This window comes from Cupressus sempervirens, chromosome 10, assembly GCF_028749045.1.
Source record: "Cupressus sempervirens isolate cs-2001-9-10 chromosome 10, ASM2874904v1, whole genome shotgun sequence".
NCBI lineage: Eukaryota > Viridiplantae > Streptophyta > Pinopsida > Cupressales > Cupressaceae > Cupressus > Cupressus sempervirens.
In genome coordinates, this window is record NC_143127.1 from 517,739,153 (window position 1) to 517,762,023 (window position 22,871).

A 22,871-nucleotide genomic window follows, 5' to 3' on the forward strand; every position below is an offset into this window, starting at 1 on the left:
AATCTCTGTGCATGTGTGGCAATAGGTTTATATACTAGATACAATGAACCTTGGTGCTGGGCTGCATAAAGTATGGGAATGTGACCCTGCTGTACATTGCTTATTGGAGCATCATCAAGGATATCTATATATGTTTACAGATGCCCCAAGAGATGGAAATTTTGTTGATGGACATTATTTGCTTCGTCACCCTGTTGGAGCATCCAAATCAGACAATTGGGAGGTCCACATTTGTTTATTTGTCTTAATCTGTTATCCCAATATATTGAGTAGCTATGCATAGCTATATAATGATTTGCAGAAATTTGAGGATCTTTCTACATGTAAGGAATGTTTCACTAATTTAATATGCAATTTGTTCAAAAACATAAAATACTGGGAATTTTAGTTATTTATTTAACCACAAATAGAACATATTTCCTAAAATATTTGGCAACTGTACACAATCTGACTACTTTTTTCCTGAAGTTGGAAATATCAGTATGTTGTTTTGCTTAGTGTCATTGTCTTTAAATTAAGAAAACAAAATAGCAATCTGTTTGCCATTGTGCCATCCATGGATGGTGCAACTGTCTACATCAGGGACTTGACAAAAGCTATTTTAACAACATATATTTAGACTGTAGTCTTTCATGAGGCATTTAAGACAAACTTTATCAAAAACTATAAATGGTATGCAAATTATTAACATATAGGACTACATTAATAGTAGCCCTCACCAGTGAAAATACACACTAACTTTAGGAATGTTATAATCTATAACATTGTTAGTGTTTTAATTTTTCATTTTAAGACAACGAAATGGAGAGGAGTTTTTTTTCATCACAATATAAAAAAATTCAAAAAAAAATCCATATCTGTCAATTTCGATTTGGCTTTGAGTTAAAATCAATACCCAAAAAAAATCTAAAAAATACCTCATTCTTTTTGTGATTTTTGTTGGTACCTGATTCTGTTACAACTTCTATCTATAAACAGGGTTACATCTGGATGATTCAGTGATGTTGAATATAGCGAACAAAATAATAAAAAATCATATAATTTCCACATGCAACATTCTGTTCATCTCTAAGCCTAAAACAACACTTTTAAGGATTTATTCATTATTATTCTTGGTTGGCCAGCTAATATTAAATATTATTACTTAAAGTTTTAAATGTTAATTTATTGAATTTGAAGCTTGTAGGGCCTTTCCCTTCTCTCAATTGATTTGCAAGAGAAGGCCAAAAAAATGCAATGAAAATAAAGACTAGAGTTAACAAAAAGGCTCAAATTTACAGTAACTCATCATTTACAAGCCACAAAGCAGGGGCCTGACTAATTCAATATGGCTTGATATTTCCAAAATTGCTTACAAAGAAGCTAAAGGTTTGACAGAACAACAAAATGACATGTAATCAGCAAACAAAGACATCCCTACAGAAAGCTCCCAAACATCAACTTGCAGATGCTTATGTAGCACAGTATGCCTTATTGGTTGTATTTGGAGCTCCTCGCCTGTGTGGAGGCTGTCACTTTAAACTTCAACCATCCAGTTGCACGCACTGATTCCTAGTGACATTTATGGTTCCTTATTGCACTTAGCAACAATTGATTTGTCCTGCTTGTACAGATCTAATTTGAGGGCAATATTAACACTGAGGAAGCCTGAATTTTTCTTTATGATTTTGTATCTAAAGAGACCTCCTATCAAAGAAAAAAACTGTATTGATTTCGGTGAGTTCTTCATGAAAAATCACGAGTTTATATCAAAAACTACCACAAGTTTTATAAAATGTTGTTGGCAAGTTGCTGATGTCTTTGACTTGTTTAAATTATGAGTGCTCAGCTAATTTTCAATTTACTGTCCGCATGATATGTAGGAGTTTGATATGTTTTATAGTTGAATATGGTGTGAAGAAACTTACTAGTTGGATCAAAATCCTTGAAGCTCTACAATCTTGCTTCAGTTATTGATGTAAAGATATTTGAAAGGATCCTATTAAGAAGATTGAATTCTTAAGTGGCATTTTTCCAAGATTTTGGGGCAGGGACATAGTTTCAGTGACAGTAATTTTTTGTCCTCAATTTCAAGGGTGCTGTGGGGAAACTTAAACAAACTATGACAAGATGGAATTTTAAAAAGGAAATAAAATGTTGTGATGACAGTCATATCTGCTGTTATCTTTTTAGACTTTTTTAGCATTTGTTCCTCAAAATGTTATGTTTTTGAAATTTTATGCACACATAATGCAAGCTGTTAAATTCTGAAAAAAAGGATGTGCCCACCGAATCTCAAAGTACCTTGGACAGCAGGGATGTGATGGACGTCATACCCCTGTGCATATGTTCCCATAGAATATAGTTTCAAAGTCGTTACAGTGCTGCAAAAGTGAATATTTTATTGTCATATACTGCCAGGCAGATTTAAAGTTGCAGCAATCCTTGCTCGTTTGCAGAACATGGTATTGAAATTGATACAGAAATGGTTGTGCTCAAATTCAACCTGCTTAGTTAGCTTAACCAAGGAATCCATACAAAATTTAATTTATTCTACAATTTTTTTTGTAGTGGAACACTTATTGTAATCATAATCAGATGTTTTTTAGGGTATGGGGTTTTTCCTGGCAGACAGTTTCTGCATGTGCTTTACTTATACAAATGTCCTTCATTATTTATTTTCCGTTCTCACATAGGATCATATTATTCTTCTAACACCAGATTTTCTGTTTATTACATGATCTTTTCTGCTAGGCAGACAGACAATTTTCACATTTGAATATGTCAAGCTGCTAATAGGCCCTCTCTGGTGATTAAGTTTGAAAATAGTTAGAAATAGGTAGTATTTGAAGCATTGGCTTTAGAAGAATCATTATGGTTTGCAATGTTGTATCATTCCATAAAATAGTACTAAGATTTCTTATTTGCTTAAGAGAATTTAAGACTTGGCAACAATAAAACTCATTTTTATAATATGATTGGGCTGCTACCCCATTTTATTCATATCTTCAGTTCCTGGATTTTTCAGTGTTGTGGTTTCTTTCCACCTACATTTACTTCTTGAGTTTTTACTTAACAGGCAGTCTCTGCATATGCTTTACTTATACAAATATCCTTCATTATTTATTTTCTGTTCTCACATAGGATCATTTTATTCTTTTAACACCAGATTTCCTGTTTATTACATTATCTTTTCTGCTACAGACAGACAATTTTCACATTTGAATATGTCAAGCTGCTAATAGGCTCCCTCTGGCGATTAAGTTTGAAAATAGTTAGAAATAGGTAGTATTTGAAGCATTGGCTTTAGAAGAATCATTGTGGTTTGCAATATTGTATCATTTCATAAAATAGTACTGAGATTTCTTCTTTTCTTAAGAGAAGTTAAGACTTGGCAACAATAAAACTCATTTTTTTGGTATGATGGGGCTGCTACCCCATTTTATTCATATCTTCAGTTCCTTCATTTTTCAGTGTTGTGGTTTCTTTCCATCTAGATTTACTTCTTGAGTTGTGTTCTCTTGTTGGTTGCAGAATGTCTTTATTGATGAGCCCAATATGAAGATTGAGGATATTGATTTTTTTGCCAAGCATTTGGTTCTTACTCTCCAAAAAGGACGAATACCTGCAGTTTGCTCTGTGGAGTTGCCATTACCTTCTGATTTGAGGGTACTAATCTTGGCTATTGATTTACAGATGTTAAAGTCCTATACGTACGTTAGTGTTTAACGTGAAGGTAGATGTCGACTTTGGAATTTGAGCACTGAATGTTCCACTGCCTGGTATTTTGAAGCAATGTATATTCAGCCGATATTGATTTTTCTAAATTTAAAATGTCTGAAATTTGTACAAACAGTAGGAATGCATTCATTGTTTTGGAATACCAGAGTTTACAGATGAAATTGTTCCACAGATTTGAATAACTTATTGCATCATTTACGTTTGCATGTATAATTTAGGGATCAATGAGTGTAAATAGTCAGCAAGTCATCATTCTTCTAATTGTTGGCAACTCATAAGATGCATTTGGTACAAATTCTTGACTCACCAAGTATTCAGGTGGTTGGTTTACTGATTCATTGATTTGAAACATGTAGCCCCTACATGAGAAACCTGTAATTTCCCCGTCATTAAATAAAATAAAATAATAACTTTATTTTGGGTCCCGATTTGATTTATGTATATCTCGGGCCCATCTTTAATTTTTCGTAGGCTTAGGTGTTTGTTGTGTCGTGTTGGCACATTGTTTCTACTTTGGGAGTTTTCCTCCGACGGGGTATAAATGTCCATTGGGTTAGTTATTTTTGATAAAAAAGCAGCCAAAAACTAGGGGGCTGGCCCTTTACAACAGTGGTGGAACAACCATAAAAAACCTACTGGCAACCAACACTAGACCAGCACACAACCAAACAGTCCCCATTGGGTTAGTTGTTGTAGGTATGTGATTTTGGATTATTTTATTGTACCACGAATTCTTGTTGGAGTACAATATTGTTCACTATTTCAAAAGTGAAAGAACTTTCCTACTTGGCTATTACAGTTTCGGTGGGATTCAACCCTTACTCGATTCCGATTCTCTATATTACTTTGCTTCAGATCTGGCACATTTGGAGCACCATCTTTGTCTGCTAATATCTTTGTTGGTGAATATCTTGTTTATATTGGGCATCTCAATCTTCATTTTTTTAACCTACACCTATGGTTATTTCTAGATTGCCTTCAGACTAAGATCCCCTTCGGACTGAGATACCCTTCAGTCAAGATTGTCTTCGGACGAAGATCCCCTTTGGATCAAGGTTGCCTTCAGACCAAGATTCCCTTCGGATTGAGATTGCCTTCGGACCAAGATCCGCATTGGACCGAGATTGCTTTGGTTCTAAGATCTCCTTCGGACTAAGATACCTTTTGACCAAGATTTCCTTCGGACTGAGATCGCCTTCGGTCAAGGTTGCCTTTGGGCAGAGATTGACTTTAGACAGAGATCACCTTCAGGACATTACAATGGTATTAGAGCCAATGATTCTACCAGCCTGTGGAAGTGAATGCAAGTTTACACCTGAAGGAGAAGGCGAGATCACTTTGTTGGTAGAATGAGGGATCCACAGGATCTTGTAATAAAACTCATGAATCTTTTAAGAAAGTTCAATAGAAACCAAATACAGATCAACAAAAATTAAAGGCTTATGCAGAAAACATTACAAAAATTGGCAATGGGAGAACAAAATGGGTATAGTGACAACTCTGTTACGAGAAGGACAAACCCTCAACCCTCTCACTTTTGACCTTCGATACCAATTTACCTCCAAGGACGGAAACACCGCGCAAAGAGAGTTCACTTTCTAGGAAATGCAAGAACACCTTCGAGAAGATTGGAGGAACATGAACATGTATGGTGGTATTGTTAGAAATAATAGTCCACCAAGATAACTGAGAGGGGGGGTGAATCAGTTATTCAATTAAAACATTTATCAACCTTAATTAACCTAAACCATGCAACCAAAGTAAACAACAACCATAACAAGATGCACATACACAATTACACCAGAATTGTTAACTAGGGAAGCCCTTGATCAGAGGGAAACCCCGATGGGAATGATGCCCACAAAGATATACTGATATATATATTCCTTGTTAGAGGATGGACTCTGTTAGGAGTCTATAAACATATTAAGTACATAAGAGTCCCTGTTAGGAGACTTTGAATCCCTATTAGGAGTTGTGCCAACCCTGTTAGAAGTTGTAGAAGGCAAAAGGACCCACTGTCTAAACAACTTCTGGGGCAAGACCACTAAACTTCACTGTGCAACTGATCTCTCAACTATTCCTTGTAGAATAATTGTTCGTACTGTGCTTTAACCTCTTTCCTCTGTCCTGTCAATTGGACCAATCACTGTCAAACCTTGTGGACCAAGTTACGAACCTCGGATCCAAATATCAAACCTCGGATCTCAGAATAAAACCTCGGCAACGAAGTTCTCTCCAACTTCACTCTGCTCTACTTATCCTCGCATATCAACTTGTTTCTCTTCTATTCCGCTCTTCGTGCTTCATGCAATTGTTCATACATTCATACATAACAAAGGAAAATATCCTTCCTTTATACCAAATCCATAAAACAATTCCCTGAGTCGGATATTACACCTCAATTAATTATTATAGGACCTCATTAAGAACACATTATACTTAGCAATAACATCAATCAATCACTTTGTAACTTGAATAACTTTCCATATGTGTAATATTATGACGAGTGAGCTTAGCCACGTCATCACCAACATGTCTTCTACATGCCTTTAACCTTGCTTCTCAAAATAGCAACTCTGCTAAGAGATATAACAAGTTTAGTAGAACATGCTTCTGTAAACTCTATCTCAAAATAGTCTTCATCAAAACTTGCATAACTTCTTCCAGACTTAATATCTTTTGCTTCCAAGGTTAGCTGCATATACTAGACACTTTGTAGTATCTCTCTTTAACCTCACTAGTGAAAATTCTCAACAATCCATCCGTAACAACTTGATCTTTACCGTTGTTCTTATGTTAAATACCACAGAAAATTGCTATGTTGACATCAATGACAAACACAGTCATGAATGTAACATATCATCATGATAATGATCTAATCATTTCTCTACAATACTCCCCCATAGAAGTATCATCAGCATTCATGCTTCCAACAAATATATCCTACTAAGACTATGTTGATCTAAGAATGAGATATTTAGGTGGGGAAAATTGTAGTTATTTTAATGATGATCTCAAGAAAAAGATTGGTAAAAGTAAATGTATCACCATTTGATGGATCCGGAGCCATCACTTCATAAACATGGGTTTTGAAGACAAAAACCTATTTTCAGCTCAACCTGATGCCCAAAGAGGAAGCAATCAAGTTCGCAACACTCCATCTAGAAGGAGTGGCGCATGAATGGTGGCACCACAGATTGTTTACTCTCGGCCATGACCAAGTGACCTCTTACGCCGAGTTTACTGAGAGGCTCATCAACCGTTTCAATGGGAAGGATCTTGAACTAAAATTCAAAGATCTTGCGTAGCTAAGGCAAACATGTACGGTAGACAATTGCATCACAGAGTCCTAAAGGCTATCAGTACTTGTCACAGACATTTTTGAGAGACATTACATCGTGTTATTCATGGATGTGTTGAGGGAACCCTTGAGAGGTTGGATCAAAGGGTTCAATCCGTGCACACTCAACGAAGCTATTAAGAAGGTGTGTGACATGGCTGCATCTTCCTTTAAAACTTACATAGCTACTCCAACACCTCTCCCAGAGGAAGACAAAGACAAGGAGATAATTCAGAAAAAGCCTCCGTTCGATGAAGACTCTCGGTAAGAGCTCCGAAGGAGAAAGCTTTGTTTCATTTGCAATGAGCCATGGGGACTGGGTCACCATTGTCTTGGGAAGGGGAAGATTCATTACATTGAGGTGTTTCTTGATGATGAGGAAGGTCAAGTATCTAGAATAACTGGTGAAGAAACTAACCAGGTAGAGAGAATAAATGCACTCATACAAAATGGGGGCTCAATCGCTACCCTGACTACAATGGCTAGTAGTATCTTCAGGGTTCATCACACTTCATGGAAAATGAGTCAATCATGATTGATAGTGGCGCTACACTCAATTTCATCAATTCTTCATTGGTTGCTAGTAAGGCCTTGCATGTAGTAGAGAATGGAGGATTTGAGGTTAAGGTTGCCAAAGGGACCTTGTTACCCTGCATTCACGTTTTTCTACGACTCAACATTGCCATGGGAAACTATACCTTTACAAATGATTTCTTTTTCATAGATTTGGCTGAAATTAACATCATATTGGGCATCTAGTGATTGTTGATCAGTATAACCAAAGCTTCAAGAGGATGGACTTTTCATTCAAGATGGATGACAAGAAGGTTTTTTTAAGAGGAATGTCAAATAGAGGACCGAGGGAAGTCACAATCAAGAAGATGGAGGCCTTTTTTCAAACAAAATATGATCCTAGGATATAACTTCGACACTGCGGTGGCAAGTAAAAACATGATAGTCAACACTTTACCTAAAAACATGACAGTCAACACTTTACCCCATTCCTTGGATGATTGGCGTGCCCATCTGTTGGTCAAGTACTCCAAGAACACTTTTGCATGTCAGCTGATGGATGACTATTACATGATGAAGATACAAAGTGATTGATGATATCATTTACCATGGCAATAAGATCTACTTGGTGCTTGATTCCAAATTGAAGAAGCTGATTGCAAAAGGTTTTCCAAAATTGGATTTACAATTGCTTGAGGACAAGCAATTATTGGGACGGGACGATTGTAGTATCCCACTCATTGGATAAAATAAAATAAAAACTTTATTTGGGGTCCCGATTGATTTATATATATCTTAGGCCCATCTTTAATTTTCTGTTGGTGTAGGTGTTTGTCGTGTAATGTGTCAGCGCGTTGTTTCTCCCTTGGGATTTTTTTGCTGACGGGGCATGTATGTCCATCGAGTTAGTTGTTGTAGGTATGTGATTTTGGATTATTTTATTGTACTGCGAATTCTTGTTGGAGCTCAATATTGTTCACCATCTTAGAAGTTGAAGATCTTCCCTACTTGGCTGTTACGGTTTTGGTGGGATTCAACCCTCACCATATTTCGATTCTCTATATTACTTTGCTTCGAATTTGGCACATTTGGAGCACCATCTTTGTCTGCTAATATAAATTCCATGTTCAGTGATAGTTTGCATACATTCCTTTTCCTCGGTGAATATCTTTGTTGGTGAATATCTTGTTTATATTGGGCATCCAATTAATAGTGTGCATTTGTTTTGGGCATCTCAATCTTCATTTCCTGAACTTACACCTATGGTCATTTCTAGATTGCCTTTGAACTGAGATCTCCTTTGGATTGAGATAACCTTCGACCAAGATATTCTTCAAATGAAGATCCCTTTCAGATCGAGGTTGCCTTCGGATTGAGATAGCTTTCGCCTTTGGATTGAGATTGCCTTCGGATCAAGGTTGCCTTCAGATTGAGATGGCCTTCACCTTTGGAACGAGATCCCTTCCCCCCTTTGAACCGAGATTGCCTTTAGATTGAGATCCCCTTGAGATAGAGATACCCTTCGGCCAAGATTGCCTTCAGACGAAGATCCCTTTCGGACTGAGGTTGCCTTCGAACCAGGATAGTCTTCGCATTCGGACCGAGATCCCCTTTCGGATTAAGATTGCCTTCGGACTAAGATAGCCTTCAACCAAGGTTACCTTCGGGCCAAAATAGCCTTCAAACAGAGATCGCCTTCGGGCCAAGATTGCCTTGGGGACATTATAGTCCTTCAGAAAAATATCACCCTCGGGCCGAGATCGTTTTCAGACTTAATCACAAATCATATATCTTAATTACTGGTAGAAGATAACCATAGAGGATGGTGTAGTGTAGTGACTCAACTTCTCTGCGGCAAGATAAACTTTACTGACTAAAAACAATTTACAATGGAGGCTGTCAAGGATAGAGTTTAATACAAAGGTTGCGATAACTTAGTAAGCAATGTCCCTATTAGTTCTTGTTGCAAGGATATATTTTTTGTATTTCTTTCATATGAAAGCTTTGATCCTTGTCTAATTCGATAAATTTAGAAGCTTCTTCTATTACATGCACAAAGACATTTATTAGAGCTTATAAACATGACTTTCATTACCTTACTAGATGGAAAATGAAAGACCTTTGACTTGTTAAATGATTTTTTAGGAAAATTTTGAATAGGTTCAACACCTTCAATAAGTTGCAAAGAAGAAACATATCACTTGAAACTTTTTCTTTGAAATGAACTCTTCTTCTCATGGAATGTTTTGAAAGCAGTTTTCTTTCTAATCTGTTGATAGTACAACTATTGAATATTCCTCTACAAAATATTTCTCTTTCTTTTAAGTTCTATGTTTAGCATAGATATTCATGAGTGAGCTTAATGCTATGTCCCTTTTTAAGAATTAAAATACTCAAGAGACTGTAATGTCCCTAACTAGGACCTTACCTGTTTTACCCTATAATTCCAAACTAGGGTTTGGATTGCGCTTGGGGATGGCAGTTTGTAATGATACCTACTAGGAGGCTACTAATTCCCAATGATTAATCTATATCACTATGGATAAATAAGATTAAGTTAAGAAACAATTACTGATTCATATTACATATTAAGCTTTAATTCCTTATTATCCTCCTAAACATCAACCCTAAGAAGGATGGTGATTTATTGTCTTTATGGCACTTCAACACTAAGCTACATGTAGGCTACCTTAAGGCTTACAAAATACTTATACCTATCTTGAGACTTCTCCCTTAGGGCCCGTTTGGTTGCTGGAATATAAATTAAGCATTGGCATTTGGAATGCTGGCTTTGGGATTCTAGAACTTGGAATCCAGATTATGATCAGGGAATCCAATTTGGGACTGTTTGGTTGACCAAGAATTCATTGTGAGAATACAAATTTCCTCCGTTTGGTTGCACATTGTGGAATTGGAATACTAGCCAAAATAACATGCAAAATATTATCATCCAGCTGTAGCATTATCATCATGCAAAAAAATTCAATACTTATTTGGTTTGTTGAAGTCCAAACATTTTTAACAAGTATAAAAAGATTAAGTCATGTTGAAAGTAAACATTATCATAACGGATGAGGATGAGATTGTACTAATGGATACTAAAACTTTTATGACTCTTGCTCTATAAAAAAAAATACCATTGATTATAATTCACATAATTACTGATATGAAATATGTATATTGTTCAAGTCTCGGTGAATGAATCCGAATCACAAGAATTGATGAAATAAGAGTCGGAAACATCCCATTAAAAATATATATATTTGTAGAGATCCAATAAAAAATTTGATCATCACAACATTCAAACTCACAGGGGCAAAGTCTAAATTTTTATATTAAATTTTTATGAAATCTTACTTGGAAACACTTTTACGCCAGAAAAAAATCAATAGAGTAGATTGTTTTTGTCCTGCATACAATTCATTTAATGAGAAACAATGTATGTGAAAAAGTTATTTCACCAAACTTTTTTGCAGTAACTACTGAGGCGGATCAGGCGGAAAAAGCCTGATAAATTACTCAACAGTGGCAAATATATGAGCAAGTAATAGCGAAAATTTTTCCCACCATTTAAAAAAATTAAATTTCAAAAATTAGTGCAAAAAAAAGTGCCCCCAAATGGGCATCCAGAAGTCAAACCCAATCAAATTTTACTTTAGTTGAAATCCGCATTTTCAAAAAATGGGATTTAAAATGGGAATTAAAACGGGAATTCCAAATAACAAGTATTTGAAGGAATTTGGAATCCTTGTTTTGGGGGTCAAATGGGGATACCGGATTCCACTTTTTTTCAATTCCAATTCCGATTGGGCGGACCCAAACAATGGATTAGAATTTTTTTAGAATTCCGAATGCCAATTCCATTCTAATTCTAGCTACCAAACGGACCCTTAAGGTTTTGTAATATATGTCCTTACCCATCTTGGGACTTTCTTCCTACATTGAAAGATTTTACTCCATCCCTATTTTTTTAACAGCATTAGTAACTAATTAAGTAATGGGCTGTGTATATATATTAGTATCTTATGTATTGCGCTTGCCACATATTAAAATAATATCTCCTAAGTTAGATTATTTCTATTTTTAATGGTCTCTTCTAGATACTGTAAACATGTATAATAGATTCTTTTTATTACATGTATGTTTCCTTTTGGAAACAAGTTTTTGTAAATTTTATAAGAACAATCTGTTTTTAGTAAACGAGTCGTTCAATATTTTACCAAATATCTGTCTTATATGGTATCAAAGCGGGTTTATTATTATTTCTTAAATTATATATATATATTTCCAAATTCTAAGGTGTCATCCATTGTAATATCACACCCAGGATACTTAATCAGATTCCTTAAAAATAATTTCCAGAATTGTCAAACCACAAATGCATGCACAATTTCAAGTTTAAAACCAACAAAATACGAAATATTTTCAGATTTAAATACTCAAAGTTATTGTATTATAATGATCAGCAATACAATAGCATAACACCAAAATCCAATCTTAAATACAATAGCACAATCAGATTGGAAAATACTAAGAAAGAACTAGTATGCACAATGTGAACTCCGTCTCGAATCCACCACAAGTTGAACTGGGTTTGCCTCCGATTCACCAAGAAGAGCTTGAAGGTTTCCATCCTCAGGATCTTGAATAGAAGTTGAAGCTTCCTCAATTTATCCAAGATAAATCAGAAATCAAATCCAATGTCCAAGCATGCCAAAATGAGTCTCCCTTCCCCTTTCAATGCACCAAGCTGTGACTCTTTAGTTTCCACTTTTTTGTCTTTCGTCCTCTTCTCCTTTTGTCACCTTTTTCCATTTTTAATTTAAAATAACCTAGGTTGCATGGTTAATTGTACCCACTGCCTTGGTACTTGTACCCACGCACCCAAGTAGTGGGAACATGTACCCCAAGTACCGTGGGTACTCAGTGAGGGTAGCATAGCTAAGGACCTTAACTAATTTTGGATTTTTTTTCAGTTTTTGTTTACGTATCAGCTTGTTGTTTATCAAGCTTAATTCAATACGTAATCAGTTTGAAACTTTGATACAATATTGATTAACAATAAACGTTATCTCCGTTCAAGTCAGAAGTTTATCATTTGCAATATGCCATTGTTATATGATTTATGATTTTATTCATATTTAAAGTCTGCCTTCTCTATTATGCATCTAAATGTTTATCATATATTATTATTAAAAACATATAGAAAATCTGAAACTGAAAACAATACATTACATTTGCAAACTTTAGCACTGTTCTTGTTTTGAAAAATCATTGTCATGACTCATAATTTCAAATTTTCTATAAAATTTTAAATTATAATTTAAAAAAAGTTTGACATACCCAAATACACTCATCCCCTATTTTGGAAAATAGCTGTACTCGTACCCTAAGTACCCAGTACCCCCGTTGCCGTGCAACCTTGAAAATAACCGTTTAAATAATTTGCAGTTAGCCCCAAAAGTCACCTTTTAAATATTTGATGGATTGGACTTTTAAATTATCTAATGTCCCAAAAAAGGGACATTACAACCCTCCCTCATTGAGATTACTTGTCCTCAAGCAATCATTAATCTTTAGACCAATACCAAGATCCCATATTAGTCTGCAAGCTGCTCTATAGCTCATTCTGGAATCGCTGAAATCAGGACATGCTACACTGTGAAGCCTAACGTTAGGATACAACTCATCTATCAATAAGATTCCTAGATCCTGTTAAAGTAACTAAGATCGTTTCTGCAAATGTATAATCATTGCCATTGTAATTGATGATTTCCAAATGTAGATTTGGATCTCATATGAATATGAGAGGAGACATGTCTCTATAGTTAATCACCATTTAGTTTATAAATAACTATATGTATAACTCACCTTTAGCATATATATAATATTAATATATTAACCATATATATAATATAATATAATATTATTATATTATTATATAATAATAGATAATGCATAATATATATAATACACATTATATATATAAGATATATATTGCATAATATGTAATATATATTATATTACATATATAATATATATTATATATATAGGATACTTATCTTAAGGACAATTTATCATCAATGAGGTAGCTTTAATAAAATCAATCCAACAGAGGCTACAACAAAGTCATGTCCCGTAGCTTATGTAAGTCATAGACATACACACACACACACACACACACACACACACACACGTACACACATATATATTCTTATTAGTAATATGAGACATAAAACAATGTTCATATAAATCATGAATACAAATACCCAATGTAATGAGTATATCACTTTGACTGATGCTATACTTCAACAAATCTCAACCTAAAAGACACAACTTCACCTATTTGTTGCATTACTATGAACATAGCCACACCAAGCCTCAAACAGTGAAGCAGCTCATCATAACCCACAGAATGCAAAGCACTCAACTTGTCAACTCTTGGATCCCAAATTAGTCTAACTGTCCGATCTTGGGAGAAATAGATGTGTATTGCCCTACCATCTTCTTGTAACAACCATTTGAATGAATGATCCAACCAACAGATGCCAAACACACCTCTAATATGCACAAGAAGCAAACCAATAGAAATCCAAATGTCGCTGCTATAAGATATACTAGCATTAAGTATGATGCTGAAGATGTCACTATTCTCATGTATATGGAAGAAATCACACATGGTCATGTCTCTACAAATGCCCATGCGACTCAATAACTCCTGTAGGGCAAACTAAATCTGAAAATGTAATAGTAGACCACACAGGGCAGCCAGTAACAACTGAAGTATGGATGAAGAGAAAATCACCAACCAATAAGTAAACCGCTGCCATGTCATATGAACTAAGTGATAAATCTATAGATGAGCTGTAGGAACTTTCATTATGCATCAACGGAAACTCTAGATACCCTGATTCACTACATGAGTCATCAATCGAACCATCCTCTTCACCAATGAAATGGCTGCCATCAGGTGAAATTTCAGAACTAATTTCACTTAATTTGTTCTCATTCTTGTGTGGAAAGATTGTTACTTCATGATATTGTGAAGGCATTAGACTGCTGTTGCAAAAATCAGAAATTTTGTGATTTCCTTTTGTCATGTCTTCATCCCTCACAAGCACAACTTCTTTTAACTTTGGAAGGCTTGTGATCATCTTAGTCTCTTGAGTGAAACTACCTTGAAAGCTGCCCATGGAATCTGTTATATCAACTCTTTCATGGCTGCATAATGGAGCATCATAGATACATCATCAAAGCTCTTAGAGTTCCACTTCTTGCTGGTCTTTTTGATCTTCTTTAGCATAATGTGTTTCATTAGAATAGGGAAAGGTGAAAATGCTATGCCCACTTTCAATTTCACAAATGGTGTTGATCCTTTCAACCATTTGTATGATCTTATTGGCTTTTGAATTCAGATCATCTTCCTTGTGAGTGGCTTCCATAGAAATGTGATTTTCAGCCTTGTACGATGAATAATGTGCCATACTCAGTTGAAGTCAAAGTTAATCTACCTCCTCTTTATCATTTGCAAACTTGATGGCTATATCTCTATCTTTGAGCAGTTCCAAATTATCTGATTTCATCTTTATGAATGCCTTTTTGATTGTGAGAAGGTACGCACCATGCTTCCATTCACCATTCCCTTTTTCCTTTCCTCAATTTGAACTTCCCACAAAGCTTTCAATGTTTTTATCGGTATTATCAAAGTGCACTAAGGTTGCAACAGCTAAGCCATCTGAGACTCTTAGCTTTTCTTCCAAATTAAATGCTCCAAATTCCTCATCTAGAAAGGAAATTTCTGATTGGTCCTATTGGTTCCCAAAACTGCAGATTGGAAATCAAAGAGTTTGCCACTTCTCCGATAGGACTTCTCAATCAGTTTTGCCAACGAATGGGAATCACTTTGATTACCCTGCACTTTAGGTCTGCTACACCTAGGTGGGTAGACCTTCTCCTCAAACTTGGTCACTTAGTTCAGAGCTTTTCCAAAGCGAATTTAAACTTTGGAGTTCTCTAGCTGGCAAGGTCCTTGAACTCGATGAAACTGAAACTGAATGCTGAGTGTTTGAATTGAATGGATTGTAAAATATTTGTAAATAAGTGATTTGATACTTGTAGGAAGGAAGTTATAGATTTTTTGACGTCAATAATAGAAAGACCAGTGCTTTTGCTCATTCGGGCATTAGAGTCAACTTTAGTGAATTTTCATGTACAACTTTATAATGTTCTACGCACTTATACTACTAACAATTAAATAATCAAGATCCGACGGACCAGATGTTACACAATCTTAAATTATTCCAGATTGAACTTTAACTCCTCTGGTAGGAAGACAACTGGACACAGATACAAAAACAATTATATATTTCACTATATCTATGATGATCAAATTTAAAATGTTAAATGACCATGCCCACTTATCCGACATTTAAATTGTGTATAAAATTCTAAAAAATAATTACAAAGAATGATTCATCTGCAGTTTAAATCTCTATGCCATTTAAAATTAAACAAAAGACTTTATTTAAATAATTGAATTTATATTACAAAGTCATATTAAACTCCTTATTCCTCCGCACAGGTAATATAAAATGCTTCTTGTTGAGAATATGTGAATATGATAAATCTGTTTCGTTACAAATGAATACCCCCTATTTATATTTCAAGTTATGGGTGATGACTTTTAAATTTGAGAGTCACATCTTCTTGGAAATAATCGAACCTATTGTAATTCACCTTTTAATTTCTTTTACAATATTAGCCTTTTAATGATTAGATTTAATATTTGCGGCATATCCTTTAAAGAATTTCTAAATGAACTCTATACGCAATACCAATGCAAGCCACTTGATTTTTAAAATTGCTCCAAATGACGACATCCAACTTTGATTGGTCTCTGTTTTGTATCCCAAGTTTGGCGATATTTCCAGACACTTAGCAAGCATGCACCTCCCGATAATATTTGAGCTTTAAAAGTTCTCTTGTCGGCAATCTTTGTTACATAATACCTTTCAAATGTATTAATGTAATATGAATATTTAATGATTGTATCTTCATTGTCCAATAGGTTTAATGAAACACTTGTCTTCAAAACTCCCGATGGTATAATGTTTTGATTATTTTGCATAAGCGACATCATTCCTTCATACTCGTCTTCGAGGCTGTGAAGGCTCTATTCTGTGTATTTTTTTGTGTGGGCTTCCATATTTCATTCCAGACCTGTCAGCTCTGCCTATAATGTGAAGAGCGACACTAACTGTCATGCGTCGATTCTCCAGTTTATATTATTTGTTGGTGACTCCTCTTTAAAAGGTGGAGATTATATTAGCAGGTTGTTACAAATTAATATGTCTGCAAATTCTGAACTTTGCAAGGATGATGTCACCCCATGCTTCATATGTTGCTTGTCATGAATAAATTTTAAGTATTACCTGGATAAAAAGTATTATAAGTGAATACTATAGATCACTCAGCTAAAGTGTGTAGTTCCTCATCCATCATTTCCAACCTGTGACTATATTGGCATGCCTTTCTTAAAGGCAGCATTGATTTGAAACAAAATAATGAAGTACAACTTTCTAAAGTGACTGTTTCTATAACTTCCAAACCTTATGTTTCAATTATCATGATCAATAATGGAGATTAAATTTTAAGCTCCATCAGTGGATCTTGTTGGGCACATATGCCCCTTGTGGGCATAATGAGACTCTAGCTATCTCTAGAGGAGCAGACTGAGCATCCATGCTTGACATGATGCAAGGTGAAATTGGTTGGCGCCAAGCCCCCCAAAATGAACACAGATTCTTCCCTCTATCAAACATTTGATTTTGATCATGTAACACCTTATTTCTTCTGATCATGATATGCTTTCCTTTCATCATTTCAGTCTACTACCTAAACATCAAACTTGTAGTAGGTGTGCCATCCTCATGAAGAATATTCATTGGGTCCATTTCATCAATGAAGTCTTTGGTATCTATCATACTTGCCTTTGAGAGATCATGAGATGCAATGTGGTCTTTGCTGAATAGAAGATCCCCATAGTCATGTATTTGATCAATTGCACAAACATCTCCTTGAATGCCCTTCTCTGCACAATCTGCCCCATACTTCAAATATTGTTTCTCTTCACAATAAGGCTTTGAGAAGGGCTTATCTTCTAGAAGTACATTTTCCCTTTCACCAAGAGTTTGATCAGCTAGGATACTTTGGAAATTTTCAGCTCCGTGCTTCAATGCTATCTCCTCTTCACACATATCTGATTTTGTATCTCCTTTACATGTTTAACAACCCCTCCTCATAGGATGAACTAGTGCATGAATCATTTGCTAAATACACATCCTCATTCATATCTTGAGTTTCATCATCTTCAAAGCTGTCATCAGGCCTTCTATCTTCGTCATGGTGCTGATGGATTTGGCTGCATAGGAACTCCTCTTCAAACAATGGATTTGAGAATATAGTGAATTCATATGTATCTTCTATCACTTCTTCTTTGAACAATGGGTTCGATAATATAGAAAATTGAGGCATACTATCACGAGAGCTTTCATTTGTATCATCAAGTGTGTCATCAACAAGACTAATGTGTTCATCAACATTATCTTCTAAAACTTCCCCATGTTCATACATTGTATGCAGTTCTACTTCATCCTCGCTATATGATTCCTGTGAATTACCATCTCCTTCATCTAGTAACCCTTTAGAATGCACTGATCCATCGCCTTGCTCACCATGGTGATTTGAGAAAAAATTTGGACCATTTCTTTCAATATGTTTTTGATACTCTATATCTAACAAGGCTGAAATCTCTTCCACGCTCAGAGAATCCTCTTTCTCATTTTGACATTCACAATCATTTGTAGGTATATAAGTATCATCATGGGCTGATTCTTCCCCATTTAAAGCTGAAGCTGAAACTTGACTCATATGTTATTTTACTTCTGCATTTGTTTTCCTCTGCAACTAGTTCATTATCCATGAGTTTGAGAAAGTTAAGAAACTAATGATCATACAAGAGATCTAGTTCTCGCATCTTGTTGAGAAGAGCAGATGATGGAGATCTGTATTCTGAAGGTATTTCTCAATAAGCATCAAACATCCTCATAAAGAATTGTGTTGCAGATTCATCTTCTTGCTTTTCTAAATTCAAAAATGGGTCCAAAGGAGATATATAATTGGGACTTCCATCCAATATTTGGAAGAGAAGCATCAAATCAAGATCTTTTGGCGAGATTCCCAACTCACGAAACTTTCATATCAATTCCTTGCATGGAGGCATTATGTTTGAAGGTACCTTCTGAAAAATATTCAACATCCTTACGAACACATGTGCTGATGTCTCACCTTCATATCTTTCTAGATTGAAAAAGGCATCAAGTGGGTGTATGTCTTCTTCCTCCATGGTGTAACATAGATCCGCTTCTTGATCATAGTACATGTTCTCCATAGTAAATGATCAAATCACTTCCTTTTGAGTCTTCTCCCTCAACAGAGTTACCAATTGAAATTTTTTCAAATAGAGTTGCCACCTCTTTTGAGAAATTGTTGATCTTCCGGGTTTTTACTTCTAGCAGAGTACGCTTCCAATCAAACTGATAGAACTACCTTTTGATTCTGGTCTTACGAAATTTGAAACTCTAGGTAACTTCACAACACTTGTTGTGAGCAAATCTGTTGGTAGACTTGAATGGTGTGTGTAAAAGTTATCAAGATCTTTTGTAAATCAAAGTAGGTAAACTTCTAAAATATCCAATGGATAGTTCCCCAGCAGAGTCACCAATCTGTTGGTTCCCAAGACCGCACATTGGAAATCTAAGAGCCTGCCATTTCTCCAATAGGACTTCTCAATCAGTTCTGGCCAACGAACAGGAATCACCTTGATTCCCCTGCACTTCAAGCTCCGCGACACCTAGGCGGGTAGACCTTCTCCGTGAACCTTGTCACTTGGTTCAGAGCTTTTCTAAAGAAAATTTAAGCTTTGGACTTCTCTAGCTGGCAAGGTCCTTAAACTCAATGAAGCTGAAACTAAATGATGAGTGTTTGAATTGAATGGATTGTAAAATATTTGCAAATAAGTGATTTGATGCTTGTTGGAAGGAAGTTATGATTTTTTTGACTTATAATGTTCTATGCACTTATACTGCTAACAATTAAATAATCAAGATGCAACAGACCAAATGTTACACAATCTTAAACTAGTCTAGATTGAATTTTAACTCCTTTGGTAGGGAGACAAACTGGACACAAATACAGAAACAATTATATATTTCACTATATCTATGATGATCAAATTTAAAATGCTAAATGACCATGTCCACTTATCCAACATTTAAATTGTATACAAAATTCCAAAAAATAATTACCAAGGACGATTCGTCTGTAGTTTAAATCTTCATGCCATTTAAAAATAAACAAGACTTTATTTAAATAATTGAATTTATATTACAAAGTCATATTAAACTCCTTATTGCTCCATATAGGTGCTATAAAATGCTTCTTGTTGAGAATATGCGAATGCGTTAAATCTGTCTCATTACAAATGAATACCCCCTATTTATATTTCAAGTATGGTTGGTGGCTTTTAAATTTGAGAGTCACGTCTTCTTGGAAATAATTAAACCTATTGTAATTCACCTTTTAATTTCTTTTACTAATATTAACACAAGCCTTTTAATGATTAGATTTAATATTTGGCAGCATATCCTTTAAAGAATTTCTAAACGAACTCTATAACACAATGCCAATGCAAGCCACTTGATTTTTAAAATTGCTCCAAGTGACGGCATCCAAGTTTGACTGATCTCTGTTTTGTACCCCAAGTTTGGCAATATTTCCAGACACTTAGCAAGCAGGCACCTCCTGATAATATTTGAGCTTTAAAGGTTCTCTTGTCGGCAATCTTTGTTACATAATACCTTTCAAATGTATTAATGTAATATAAATATTTAATGATTGTATCTTCATCGTCCAATAGGTTTAATGAAACACTTGTCTTCAAAACTTCCAATGGTATAATGTTTTGATTATTTTGCATAAGTGACATCATTCCTTCATTCTTGTCTTCAAGGTTGCAACAGCTCTATTCTGTGTGTTTTTTTGTGTGGGCTTCCATATTTCATTCCAGACCTGTCGGCTCTGCCTGTAATGTGAAGAGTGACACTAATTGTCATGCGTCTTCTATTCTCCAGTTTATAATATTTGTTAGTGACTCCTCTTTAAAAGGTGGAGATTATATTAGCAGGCTGTTACAAATTAATACATCTGCAGATTCTGAACTTTGCAAGGATGACGTCACCCCATGCTTCATATGCTGCTTGTCATGAATAAATTTTATGTATTACCTGGATAAAAAGACCCATAAGTGAATACTATAGATCACTCAGCTAAAGTGTGTAGTTCCTCATCCATCATTTCCAACCTGTGACTGTATTGGCATGTCTTTCTTAGAGGCAGCATTGATTCGAAACAAATAATGAAGTACAACTTTCTAAAGTGACTGTTTCTATAACTTCCAAACCTTATGTTTCAATTATCATGATCAATAATGGAGATTAAATTGTACGCTCCATCAGGTCCTTCAAATAATCCCCTTTAAAATCCACATGGTTTAGCTCATGTTTACAATTTTGAACAGCCCCTTGGAAGAAATTTTATCATCGAAGGTACTACTCTCAGTTTCATTAAAACTATTTTGCTCCACTTCAAAATGCTTGGCCTCATCTTCTATTATGTCAATATTTTCAAATGATTCATAATCAGGGAAAGATTCATTCCCTTCATTGGGAACATCAAAATGCTCGTTGATAACAACTTCTAAGTCACGAAGAGGTCAGAGTATCGCTTACCATTAGCCAACTCTTTACAAGCTTGGGTATTATTATGAACTGAAGGACTCTTAACTTCCTCAATGCTTATTTGAATTTCTTGGGTCGACTCTTCTTGTTATCCTCACAAATGCAACCAAGGGACCAAGTATGCTTGCAAGTAAAACAAATCTTCTCTTTCCTCATTTGGTTCTTGCTTATTTTCTGATATCTTGCAACTTGTATGCCCATTGATATCAACTCACTGTCAGTCATGTGATTCAGGAACCTTTCAATTTATGCTCAATCAATTCCTCCTTGAGCTCATAAGCAGTGAGTGAGATTTTCTATTCACCTCTTGAAAATGCCAACATATCTGATTGTATTTGTTTACATACTTCATCATCCTCATCTAAGGTTAGGGACATGATAGGGTTAATGGATGCTCTCACATTGTCACGACGACGTTTCCTAAAGTCACTATAAAAACAACGAAGTAACTGAAGAATCATTCCTTCACAACCGAGATCCAACATGATGATAAAAATCTGGTTTTTGCTATAAGTTCCAAAATTTTAGCTCTCTTAGGAAAGGTAGGGCCTTTGTCATCATGCGGTCCAACTAGGCTGTCCACAATCAGCTGCAATTTTTTTTCAAAATGCTATCATTGTAAGGTGTAATAGGAGCTTTTATTTTGATGATTTTACCGAGACAAGAAGCTACTGTTAGTCTCACAACTTCAGACAAATGCTTCATTAACCAAGATTGTACTAAGACAACCATTGAAGGCTGCACGACCCAATTTAAAAGCCTTCAATTAGACTGATCCACTGTGGATAAATAGGAATCCAACTCTTCCAATTTTGAAAGAAGACCATCATGACAGTCTACGAAATCCAATTGCAATCCAACTATATAGAGCACATTTCCTATTTTGGTTTCTTTTTGCAGAGTTTTTAGCTCTTAATTATTAATAGTGTCATTAAATTCCATGGAGAAAACCTTGCTTTTCATATTTTCTATTTTCCCAATTTCTATTAATTAAAGGTTGTCCTTTCTACTAATCCGATAATAGAATTCTACACAACTTGCGCTATGAAGGATACAAGTCTGCTATCGATTAGCAATAACTACCCTTGTGTGCCTTATTTCAGTGAAATGATTCCTCATTGGTTTCTTTAATGTTTAACACAAGTTTGCAATTTGTGTTGGTCAAGAATTATGCATTACAAAATACTATGGAGAGGTAACCAATGGTTATCCCTGGCCTGCATTGGAAGTTTAGGGCATATATTACTTAAATATGAAACTGTAATATTCCCAAAGGGCCCGTTTGGTTGATGGAATAGGAATAGAAAAATTGGAATACGATTTTTATTTTCTGTTTGGTTTGTCACTTGGAATAGGGAATAGGAATACGTATTCCCATTTTCCCTCTAAAATGAGCTTATACCCATTACAAAAAAAGCTGTTATTGGAATAGCCATTCC

The 22,871-nt window shown here is 35.2% G+C and overlaps 1 protein-coding gene across 1 annotated transcript in view; it reads left to right on the top strand.

The window, feature by feature from the left end:
* The window catches only part of LOC149534923 (Prolyl oligopeptidase family protein), a 147,749-nt gene that overhangs the window by 24,526 nt on the left and 100,352 nt on the right, over positions 1-22,871 (top strand). Inside the window, exons 5-6 of the mRNA XM_089804285.1 lie at positions 26-223; positions 3,514-3,648. Coding sequence (XP_089660411.1) covers positions 26-223; positions 3,514-3,648 — 333 coding nt within the window. The remainder of the gene's footprint in view (positions 1-25; positions 224-3,513; positions 3,649-22,871) is intronic.